A 12,362-nucleotide genomic window follows, 5' to 3' on the forward strand; every position below is an offset into this window, starting at 1 on the left:
AACTGTCATGGCCATTCAGAGACTATGAGGTAGCCACCAAGCTGAGGATGGCAAAACCAGAAAGATGGAAAGATGCTGCCTTCTTGGATGGTAGTGTTGTGCTGATGAATTCATAAAACAGGAAGTCATCTATGTCTTGTTATGTCACTTTTCAATATGTTAGATAATAAATCCCTTTATTGGTTAAGCTAATTACATGAGAGTTTTTGGTTACTTGCATCTGAAATATGCTAATGGATATAACATGGTGTAAACCTACCTTCGATTGGTAACAGTCTAAAAGACAAAGGTGAGCATAAGTTCATCCCAACTGGGATTCAATGCTTTAGCCAGATCACTGGTTTAGTGGCACATGAGGAACCTGTATTTAGTCTGTGAAAATATATGTACTAACCTTAATATGAGAAAAGACCAGGTGATATAAAAGCCCAGGGACTATGAAGCATTCCTATGAAAGAAGGATGGTAACTCTGAGAAGTCCAAGTCACAAGGAACTACAGAATGTCTTTTCATTTCCTCAAGCAAGAAGGAGATCAAAAGAATAAGGAATACATCTGCATGCATGTATAACTAGAATCAAAATCATTCAGAGCTGCATCCATGTTAGTTATAATTTTATCTATCTTGCTTCCTTGAGCTTGAAAGTGGTCCATTTCTGCAGGCTGGTGTACTTACAAAGTGGTGGCATAGTGCGATAGAAAGGGAACGTGATTTCAACCAATTCCTGAGACTACACTTCCTACCTATATGAACTTAGGTAAATCACTTCTACAAACATGTTTCTTCATCTACAAAATGGAAATATCGTGACCTGCCATATGGGCTTGCTATTAAGATGTAAAAAGATTAAGTATGGATTTACAAACTGTAAAGCTCTTTAGTGTGTTAGTTAAAATGACCTTTCTCTGATTTTGTAATTTAATCCATGCAAATTAACGAATCCAAATAGTTAACATCTGCATTCCATTATCCAAAGCAGTGATTCCAACACATTTCAGATGACAGGGCTGACCAGCAGAGAAGTCTTCTGAGTGGGTGATGCCTTATGAAGAGCCCAGGTCGCGCATGGTGTGATCCACGACCACCTCACACAGCACTGGTCCTTAGACAACTAAAAGGTGCTGCTGAGGGTGTGCATCTGAGAAGGAAGAGCAAGATCCCATTTTCACAGCAATGATCTGGCTCCCAACTCAGCCATTCTTGCCCACAGTTCTTTCGGGGGCTCTCTTTTGGGACTCAGTTATCTATAGTCTCCATATCCAGACTTTTCTCCATGCAAGGACTAGCAACAATCTCCCACACTTTCTCTTCGGATTGTGTTTGTGGTAGTGTTGTTAAAGGTTCTGTGGTTTTAAAAAAGAAACTCACTAATGATTAAGAATACACATTTAATATCTTTAGGAATATTGTGAGAAAAAGGAAAAAACTGCAAGCAATACATCTCACCTTTTCAAAATAACAATTCTATAACTGGTCGTTTTATCAATATTTGTAAAATCTAAAAGGATCCTTAGGACCTGAGGCCAGTCTTCAACTCCTTTTGTGAAAAAGGCAGGTCTGGTCCAAAGGTCTTATTTTCAAATGAAGAAACTGAGGCCAAGAGAAGTAAAGGGATTTTTAAATCTACAGTACCATATAAATATACCCTTACGGTTAGCAAAAGTGGTGAAAAGAATAACTCAACAATATTCTTAAAAAGTAAAAGTTACAAGATTAATAAATTACAATAATGGGGAAATGTTACCTTACATAAGTAACTGCTTTAATAGGCTGGGATACTTACTACTGTTAGAAAAGCAGTAGAAAATACAGAATTGTCAAAGCACTAATCTGCCTTAGTTGATTCCTGGTACATTCCTGCAGATCAGTGCACCATATCCTAAGGGGAACATGGTTGAACTTGTTTGTTTAAGGAGTACCACCAGGATTATGGGATGACTTGAAGTTTTGTCTCATTAGGGATGGTTTAGGTAGAATAAGAGGAGAACTTGAAAATAAAACTTACATGCTTGCTGGATAAATGATAGGACATGAGGCCAGCCTTCAATTCTGCTAGGTAAGTGCTCCCATAGCTGGGCTTCCATATACAGAAAGAGCCATTCTTATTCCGATAGCCCTAAGGATTTGGGCTCAATGGATGGAAGCCACAAGAATAGATCTATGCTGAATGTAAGGATCTCCCAACCATTAACTTTTCTATGAATAAGTACAACTAAAACCAAGGCCCCCAAGTGAATTATTTTTGCCACAAAAATGATTAAAATTAATCCATTCCACACAAAATAAGCATCATTAGTGCTTCTGAAAGAGTTGCATATAATTCAATGGCAATTGAGCATTAATTTTAGGTAGTGTGGGAAATATATTCTTATTCACCAGTCTAAGTCATGGGTACTCAGTCTTTATGGCCTTTACTAAACAGTGTTTTCAATGGTATCCATTTACCATCTGGATTGTAATAATAGTCATGCAAGATTTCTATTCTGTTCATTTGAGGCCAACTCGAAAGGAGTGCTTTCCAGGTCTCTCAGTTTTAACCATGGGAATCTTTCTCACAAGAAAGCAGTTGTCTCTTGCTGCCAATAATTCCAGATATATTTAAATGTCCTATAGACCTTACAACTCTTCCAGAATTCTTCAGGAGTATGATTCCTTATCTTGGCATAAAGAAAAAAAAAAGCCTACTACCTACTTCCGTAACACAGTGATAGATTATTCAACTGACTGCATAGTCCAAGAAATCTTTATTGAAAAAGTTAAGAACGCTGTTAATCTTCTAGTTCATGCCCTATTTTTTTTTTTTCGTTTTTACTATTTTTGAGAGCATGAATCACTGTGAATGGAATGAAGTGGGAAGATTTGATCAGAAGTGTCAAAGTAGGTTAAGCCTCTCTAACAGTACTCCACAGGGAAAGGAAATGTGCCCTGTTCCAGAGTGGCTGCTTAATTTAAACCATCAATAAGTGCTTGCTTAACTAATTTGCAGCAGCATCCTCTGGTGAAGCTAAAATTTTATAGCTTCCATTCAAATTGCAATCTTTGAACACCTGCTCATTTGTTACATTACTACTCTATAATGTCATGTGCCATGCTCAAAAATATCATTTCTACTTTGGCAAGTCCCTAGCCAGTTATGACAAAGTATGTATCTTGGGCATGGTTTTTCTACTCCTGATATCAGTAGAACTCTATAATGGTTTATGGTTGAACCCCATGCATTTGATTTTTAGTTCTGATTGTGCTGTAGAATAGACGCAAGTTTTATGTCTCATGTCCAAAGTTTTTATTTCCTTATTTGTACACCTCAAAAGCTACATATGCTAGTCAACTGTCACAGTAATATTACACCATATGTAAGAATTCTCCAGGAAAAAAATGTTTAACTAAGGGCTGGCTTAGATTTGGGTGTTACTGTGGGAAATGCCATATCACAGTTAGGTGTAAAACACAGATAGGGAGAAAACAGATAAAATTTGGGGTTAAGGGTATAAGGTTCTAGAAGAAATCCAAGAGGCCAACAGCGGCTACATTCATTCAACACCAACGTCCTTGTTTTTAGGAAGAAGTAGAGATAGGAATGTTGGTGATGTTGGATCCTAATTTCAGTTCCTATCTCACCACAGGGCCTTCGGTAAGTCATTTGATATCTGTTTGTCCCACTGTAAGATCAATTATATGATATAACATAGGGATCAATGAACTTTTCTGTAAAGGGTCTGATAGTAAATTGTTTAGGCTTTGCTGGCCATATTGTCTTTGTCACAATTACCCAACTCTGCCACTGTAGTGCAAAACCAGCCATAACCAATGCAAATAAATGGGTGTGGTTGTTCCAATAAAACTTTGTTAAGAACAGATGAGTTGGCCTGTGGGTTGTAGTTTGCCAAGCAATAGTATGATATCCACTTAACAAAGATAACTTAATATTTAAAGAGGTGCCATAAGAAGAAAAGATAGAATAATGCATAGAGAAGGAAGACTTAAAATGATGGCAAAAGAGAAAAGTGGGTGAAGAGAAAAACTGGTATCATAAGGTAAATGTTTTCTACAAAAACAAACAAAACCCAAATATCAAGAACTGAAATCTACTCTTGGTGAAAATCATTTATCAAAGTATCTAAACCACTTGAGGTACTGTAGTTAATCTCTGGGGAAGTTGCTTGATCTTTCTTCAAGTTTAAAAGAATGCTAAAGAATTGAATCTTCTTTGTAGTGTTTTTACAATCTTAGTGGATTGAGGACCATGTTGGTATATATATTTCCCAATTATTGTAATTTTTTCCCCACTAGAAGTCAGTTTTTAAAATATTTTCATCCAGCAGATATATAACGTACAAAAGGTATAAAAATCATTTTGATGTGCTTACGTTTCATACTTGTTCTCAAGTGTCATCCTTGTGATACACAATCATGTGGCAACATATATGTTGACACCAATTACTCTGAAACCTTTATCAAAACAATTTGCCAGTGCTAACTGTAAAATGAAACATTGGTATGGTCTGAGAGGGAAGAAAATTCTGTTGTTTCTTAGAGTTTCTCCTATAGTCTATGATTTTTTCTAAAATTTGAGAAGCAAATTTAATAAACTGAGAATTTTGAAGGTATACAGCTCCACAATCTCTTACCTAAAACCCTTGGGCTAGATGTGTTTCAGAATACAGGACTTCACATTTAAGAAGGGAATATGGGCTGGGTGTGGTGGCTCACGCCTGTCATCCCAGCACTTTGGGAGGCTGAGGTGGGCAGATCACGAGGTCAGGAATTCGCGACTAGCCTGGCCAATGTGGCGAAACCCTGTCTCTACTAAAAATACAAAAATGAGCCACGCATGGTGGTGTGTGCCTATAGTCCCAGCTACGCAGGAGGCTGAGGCAGGAGAATCGCTTGAACCTGGGAGGCAGAGGTTGCAGCGAGCCGAGATTGCACCACTCCAGCCTGGGCGACAGTGAGACGTCGTCTCTAAGAAAAAAAAAAAAAAAAGAAAAGAAAAAAGAAAGACAATATGGTTCATATAGCACATACAGCTTGTATGCCTCCAGAGAAATCTGCAGCAGTACCCCATAACCAAATAAAGTACTTTTGCTCCAGCCAAATTGTTTACACCAAATAGAAGAAAAGACCATGAATAGCCTCATGTCAGTTCAGTTCAGATTTTGCTGCCAAATGTCTTTGTTTCAAATTTTTGCAAAATCTTTTGGTTTTTAGAGCTTTTTGAATTTTTGAATTTTGAATAAGGAACTATGGGCCTGTGGTTTGTAAAAACAAAACAGAAGTCTTTCTGAAGACTTTTTCACCTCAAAGAGACCCACAGTTGACTGTTTGAATGATACGTACTTATAACTGAAGATACTTTCAAGCATGAATTCAAGAGTAAGCCTCAATTTTCCCACTAGTGGCACAATTACCAAGAGAAATGTGCTCCCTCTCCTCCAGTGAGTCTGATTAAAAAAAAAAAAAAAAAAAAAAAAAAAACCTCCTGAGAGATTTCATCTCCATATCCTGTCTTCTTTTTATTATTATTATGATTATGATTATTATACTTTAAGTTCTAGGGTACATGTGCATAACGCGCAGGTTTGTTACGTATATATACATGTGGCCATGTTGGTGTGCTGCACCCATTAACTCGTCATTTACATTAGGCTTCTTCTTAGAGCCGACACACATGGCACAGAACCCACTTTCGTCAGTACTCAAGGTCATTCTGGCAGTGATTCTCAACCACAAGGGCTTGTCCCCGGAAGACAAATGACCCCATTATGAGCAATCTTCTATCCTCTAAGAATTTTTGGTTTTTCTCCCCAATAAAAAGATGATTCTTCTAGCTCTGGCAATAATTGCAACTTAATATTAACTGGCATTGAGATCTGTAGAGCCCTTTAAGAATTTGATCATTTTAAGTCCAGAACATTAATGTTTAGTCCTGGCTATACATTAGAAACACACAAGGAACTTTGTTAAAAATAGATATCCAGGCAGCACCAGATCAACATACTTAGAAACCCAAAGCACCAAAAAGATGGTAGTGTCCGCCTTCCTGCATAATTCAAAATAAAAACAATACTAAATCAGAAAACACATGGAAGGAAGTCCACCCTGTATGAAATTTTTCTTACAAAGCTTGGGTACATTTTTTTGTTTGTTTTTGCTTTTTCTCTTTTTTTAATGCCCCTGCTTTGCTACAGCCCTCAGCATAAACTTATTCTTCCTACTGGATAATCCAGCACTGGGTGAGCCTTCCAAACTTGTAGTCTGAGCCCCATGTGCAAGAGGGAGGAGAAGAGAAAGAGAGCAGTATGGTAGACCATCCCAGACTGCTATGCAGTCTCAGAAAGGCTCTGCAAGGCCACTGGAGTCTTCAAGCCAGAGTCAGCTGTCAGAGTTCTGTGTCTCCTAGAATTTCTAGACTAAGTATGTCTTAATATAATTGCCATACTCAGCCAGTTGCTGAGAGAAACTATGGAAGGCATGGACTCAATGCAAATACCACAATGGATTCCAAAGTGCAGCTGGGCCCCTAGGTCAACCGCATTCTCTGTAATCCCCCAGTATTGGAGGTCTGTGCCACGGATCTCCAGTGTGATAAAGGGGCTCAGTACCCCTGAGAAAAAGCTTATCTGACTAGTATCTGGTAAAGTCCTCCATAACTATTAATATAACTTCTCACTATTATTGGATTGGAAAAGGAAAAGGGAAAGACAAAAAAATAAAGCAAATGTTACTTGAATAACACAAAAATCACAAAGTTTTCACACCTGTAAACAATGTGCCAAATGTTTTATTTCTCTCATATGCAAGTAATTGACTCTCAAAGCATTTTAAAAAAACACATTATTACACTTTACCAATGAATTATTTCTGTCCCTGGAGATTAAATCAAATAAAAATGTTACAAATAGTATCAGTATGATATAATTTCTTAAATATATAGGACATTGTCAACAGCTGTGATTCATATGAAAAATATAATCAGATATCTCAAATTCCTAATTCTGTTTTAAAAACACAAAATACTAGAACACTTGCTATGAAATTGCTGATAATGATCCCTTTAACAAACTGCAATTAACCACTAATATAGAAATTCAATTTAAGCAAGAAGTTTTATATATTATACTTTACAGAAAAAAAATAATTTTGAAAAAGTAATGACAAACAGAGATCAAACATTTAGGGCATTAGTTACTGCATTCTCTTTTTAGAATATACATCAAGTAACACCAGTAAAATTTAAAGTTTTATGACCAGGCCTTAAAAAACATGAATGATGATGACAGAACCACTACCATACATAAACAAAAATAGAGCAAACCAAGTGCGTCCACATCTTCATGAATTCAGCAATTTGAAATAAATGTTGTTATGTTAAACATTATGAGCAAATCTAAAGGTTCAACCAAAAACCTTAAATATTTTTGAGTGTTTTTTAAAGTTTTAATAGTTTAAAGTTTAATAGATCAAGGATGGAGAAAGGACAAAAAAAATACTGTACTGAATTGATTCTCACAGGGCCTGCTCCCTCAAGGAACACAGTGTCATTATATAGGCCTTATGTTTATATCAAATAACCAAAGAATTTTCATTCTTCTTAATAAGAATTTAAAGTACATTCTAGGTGTGCATTAGGAGTAAATGTTAATTTGTGATGCCCTTAAGTCTTTCAACCTGTAAGAAACAATTTCTGGGAATATAAAAATATTGAATTTTACATATTTCAGAGTCTTGAGAAACTTAAGGTGCAATATTTTCATGTATCAGCAAATAATTGTGTCATATAAGCTCATCTTGAAAGAGCATGTAAATAGCTTCCAAATTTTTATAAATGCTACATTACAGAGGTCAGAGTGTAGATATTTTAAGGTTTGATTGTCCACAGTTTTTTATTAGAGTGCAAGGAGGAAAAGTACGCACCAAAGTAAAATATGCTTTATTCGGGGGAAAAACAGTGTTTTCATGAAAAGAAAATAGGAAACATGTCATTTCTCCCTTTAGGGGCTTTTCTTCATTCAATTACCTGGCTTACAAAAAAATGTTAACTCAGTTCAATTATTGAACAAATCACTCTTAAACAAAATGTCAGGGTCCAACATTTGTCCATGGCTTAAAGCCTTTTAGCCGGCTGTGGTGGCTCATGCCTGTAATCCCAGCACTTTGGGAGGCCGAGGCAGGCGGATCACAAGGTCAGCAGTTCGACACCAGACTGACCAACATGGTGAAACCCATCTCTACTAAAAATACAAAAAAATTACCCGGGTGTGGTAGCATGCACCTGTAATCCTAGCTACTCAGGAGGCTGAGGCAGGAGAACTGCTTGAACACAGGAGGCAGAGACTGCAATGAGCCAAGATTGCACCACTGCACTCCAGCCTGGGTGACAGAGCAAGACTCAGTCTCAAAAAAAAACAAAAAAAACAAAAATAAAAAAACCTTTCAAAGAACACTAGTCATCCTAAGCTCCTTTCTTATTCTTCAGTAAGGCTTTAATTAAATATAAGCCTACTGACCTTTGCTTCACAATTTTAATATTAATGAAAATTTCATTCTGAGTTTGAAGTGATGTTTCTTCAACGGTCTGACCCATTTGGGTGGTGGCATAGAATTGGACTGCTAATATATACATGGTTACAAAATTAGAGTAAAAACCAAAAGGTGAAAAAACTAGAAAACCCAATACTAGTTATTCTAGAAAAATAAAACTAAAGGATTGCTTGAAAAAATTGTCTTTAGCAAGATAAAGCAGAGTGATTTATAGACAAGACCAGTGATTGTTTTTTTCCCCTGTTGTAGCGCCTGGGATCTGTGATTAAGATGGCATTTGGGGTCTGAGAAGTCCCACTGATGACTGCTTCATCAATTTTTGCTGCTGTCTCGTTGACTGTGCATCCTCAATGGCATTACGTGCTCTCTGTAAAGTAAAATACTTATTATGATTTGTAAAGACAAGTATAGGCTCATTTAATTGAAGGGAAAGGTATGAAAGCAAGGGCTGAAGCTCTCCAAACAGGACCAATAGCTAAGGACCAAGGATAGAGTCCAGATATGTCAAATAAAAATAAGACCCTTGCACCCGACTGAGTCCACAGTATATTAAGTTTATATATCCATCCATAGTTATAATTGGGAGAGCTCTGGGAGAAATAATGGCATTCATTATAAGAGGCTTTTAAAAAGGTATTTCAGCTAAAAACAAAAATGGAGGCGTGCTCTTTAAATTGTTTACCTCTGCTGTGGTGGTGTCCTTCAGGTAAACTTTTCGAACACAGCCTTGACTGGCACTGTCTTTTTTGTGGAACAGACCCTGTTCCTGTTTCAAAAGAAACAATGACAGGAAAGAAATTATTCTGAGGAAAAAAAAAAAATCCTAACTTTTAATTGTATACTTAAACGTCAACTCTATTTTAAAACAAGTAGACTAACCAAATACACATATTCAAGTAAGACATGAAATAAATCATCTTAGAACAAGGACAGTATTTCCATATGTGAGTTGTTAGAATTTATAAAACTGGATGAACATACATCTATCTGTATAAAATAATGGCTTTCTGCAGGCTATGATAAATAGACTACAGAAACACCACTTGGTAACTCATCACATCTGACAAATCAAAAAAACACTTCCCTCATTTCTTTGGCTGATACATAAAATTTCTGTATAATGTAAAATACATTGAGTCAATTCTCACCATTGATGTGAAAGAAAAAGTGATAACTGAGGAAACTGTAAAATATATGCACAGTGACATAGTCTTTCCTAGTTTGAAAACTGTATTACATATACCAAGACATTTGTTAAATTTTGGCACTCTACAATGCAGTAATGCTGAAATACAAAATGGCAGGGTAACATGGCATTTCCTTTCATTTGTAAATTTCCATGAAAAGATAAGTAAACATAAATTAAAAGGTACCAGTACTCACATCTATAGCTATTAAATTTCACAGTAAATGTTCTTCTGGCTACTAAATTTCACAGTAAACGTTTTGCAGATAGTTTCACTAACAGAAATAACATTATTGTTTAGGGAAAACAAATACACTAAAGAAATTACCATATTTAGAATAACAATAGTTTTTTAAAGGCATGAAAATAAATTTATAATATATATAATGTAACAAACATATTTCAAAGAAAGTTAAGTACTTGAGTCTAAGAACTATGCAAAAGATGGAGTATCACTTTTACAAATTACTATGTAATTAAAATAAAAGTTCTTCCTTACAAAATGATGGGAGAAAAGACATAAAAGTATTATTATACACTTATATTAGCATTCCATAAATGCCAAATATTACAAAACATGGGAATTTTGGATATATTTATTTTTATCAAATCACTTAATAATCTTCTAAAAACCTAAAAAGAGGGAATATTTCCAGAAATATCTAAGATTATAGCAACATGGGTGTCCATATGAAGTTAAAAAAAACCTCTCCTATTTACTAATGCTTAATTCTACGAAAAAGGAAATATCAGCATATCAGAATCTTAATTATTTGGGTGGGCAGACTGATGTTTCACTCTATGCAATCAAGACTGCCAGAAAATAAAGTACAGTTATACAAATAAATTGATGACATCTTTCTTTACGTCTCAGCATATAGTAGTAATAACAACACTAATCCTTCAAACATTTTGTGCAGTTAACTGCAAAACAGTCTGAAAGCAATGAATTCTTAGTTCTAAAGGTGTGACATGTTTTCTTACCTTAACTGAAATTTTTAGCACATTTTCACTGACACTAGGAGGAAATACAAAATCTTCAAATGGACATTGCCAGTCTACACACATAAGGCCCAGGATTTCAACTTCCTTTATACACAACACTCGCCTATTTTGCAAAAGAAAACAATAATGATGAAGACAGTTTATTCTCGCCAATATTTCACCCTGCTGGATGGCAGAGGTAGCACTTGCCTAGAAAACAATACAAACTGGCACTAAAAAAAAAAACTTGCTTCATTTTTTTTTTAAGTCTAGGTAACTGTCAAATAAAGAGCAAATACGACACCTACCAAGTAACAAAGTAGACTTTCAAATATTCCCCTTCAGAATTCAGAAAAGTGTAACTTTTTTTTCTTTTTCTTTTCTTTTTTTTTTTTTTTTTTTGGTTAACTGACCAAAAAAGCTGATAGGGAAATCATCTTTGGAACACATAAGAAACAGGCTGTATTCTCATCTGGGGAGCAATAAAGGCAGAAGCCCCTGAAAATGTTTTACTTGGAAAATTATTAATTGCTCTTTACTGTCAGCCATTTATGCCTTCCAGTCAAGAATGAACGTGAAGGAAATGTCATAAACCTTAAATGTCAGCAAAGATTCACTTGAGGCCTACTAATAAAGATCAGATTTGAACACTTTAATGCTAATATACTTTATCACAGAGTATCTTATTTTATTCAATGGCAATTAAAAAAAAACAACAGAACCCTTAAAGGGCATCCACATTGATTTCTCAGTGTGTGATTCATTTTGATTACTGATACAACTATACTTAAAATTAAGCTTCTATTATAGAAAGCAAAATTACAAAAGAAGAGAAGGACTATTAATTCAACAAATATTTAGGGTGCCAGAGAAACAAGGAAGATAATTCTGCTTGAGAGGTGCTCACTGGCTAGAGGAGAAACAAACATGTAAATAAATGCTACAGCACAATTAGACAAGGGCTGTAACAGAGTGTGCACATTAGTCTTTTGGAGCAAGAGAGAGAGAGGAACAGATCGTATTGGTAAAGTAGGTGACATAGGAGTTGATTCTTGAAAGGAAGGAGTTCTCTACGTGGGTAAGGGAAATGACAGTCCAGACAAAAGGAGGAAACACTGACATACAAAGGAGTACAAAAAACGAAAGACTTGTTTGAGGAATGTGGAGGTCTGCAGCTGGAATACCAGATAGATACCATGGTGAAGTGGTGAGAAAATGAGCTTAGCACCAGACCTTGAAGGGCTACTTTTTTTCCTTTTAAAACATTTTTCACTTTTAATGAAACAGGAAATGACACGATAATGTTGTTTCATTTTTAATGAAGAGGAAATGACATGATAATGTTTATTTTAGATTCATGGTTCTGGTGGCAAACAGAAGGGAGGTGGCAAACAGAGTGGCAATAGACAATCAAGGTAAGAAGTTACGGCAATAGTTCGGTCAGGAGACAATGAAAGCCTCAAGTATGGCAGTGGCTCTGAAAAGGGAGAAGAAAGGGCTAGATACGAGATGTTTAGAAGGTAAACATGAATGAACATGGTGACCAGTGGAGGGTGGAGAACTGAAATAGATCCCTGGCATTATATTTCTCAGCAGAGGTGCTATTAAATTGTGGACTTGTATGGCATAGTCTTGTGCACTGGACAAAGTT

General features: G+C 35.8%; 1 protein-coding gene across 4 annotated transcripts in view; it reads right to left on the reverse strand.

The window, feature by feature from the left end:
* Nucleotides 1–6,763: 6,763 nt before the first annotated feature.
* VPS13C (vacuolar protein sorting 13 homolog C) overlaps nucleotides 6,764–12,362 on the reverse strand; it is a 184,975-nt gene continuing 179,376 nt past the window's right edge. For all 4 annotated transcript variants that reach the window (XM_008016378.3, XM_008016380.3, XM_073012202.1 and 1 more), the window contains 3 exons: nucleotides 10,712–10,835; nucleotides 9,224–9,307; nucleotides 6,764–8,908 (listed from right to left, as the gene is read on the reverse strand). In XM_008016378.3, the coding sequence (XP_008014569.3) occupies nucleotides 8,807–8,908; nucleotides 9,224–9,307; nucleotides 10,712–10,835 (310 nt within the window). In that variant the 3' untranslated portion in view covers nucleotides 6,764–8,806. The remainder of the gene's footprint in view (nucleotides 8,909–9,223; nucleotides 9,308–10,711; nucleotides 10,836–12,362) is intronic.

The sequence above is a fragment of the Chlorocebus sabaeus genome, chromosome 26 (assembly GCF_047675955.1).
Source record: "Chlorocebus sabaeus isolate Y175 chromosome 26, mChlSab1.0.hap1, whole genome shotgun sequence".
Classification (NCBI taxonomy): Eukaryota; Metazoa; Chordata; class Mammalia; order Primates; family Cercopithecidae; genus Chlorocebus; species Chlorocebus sabaeus.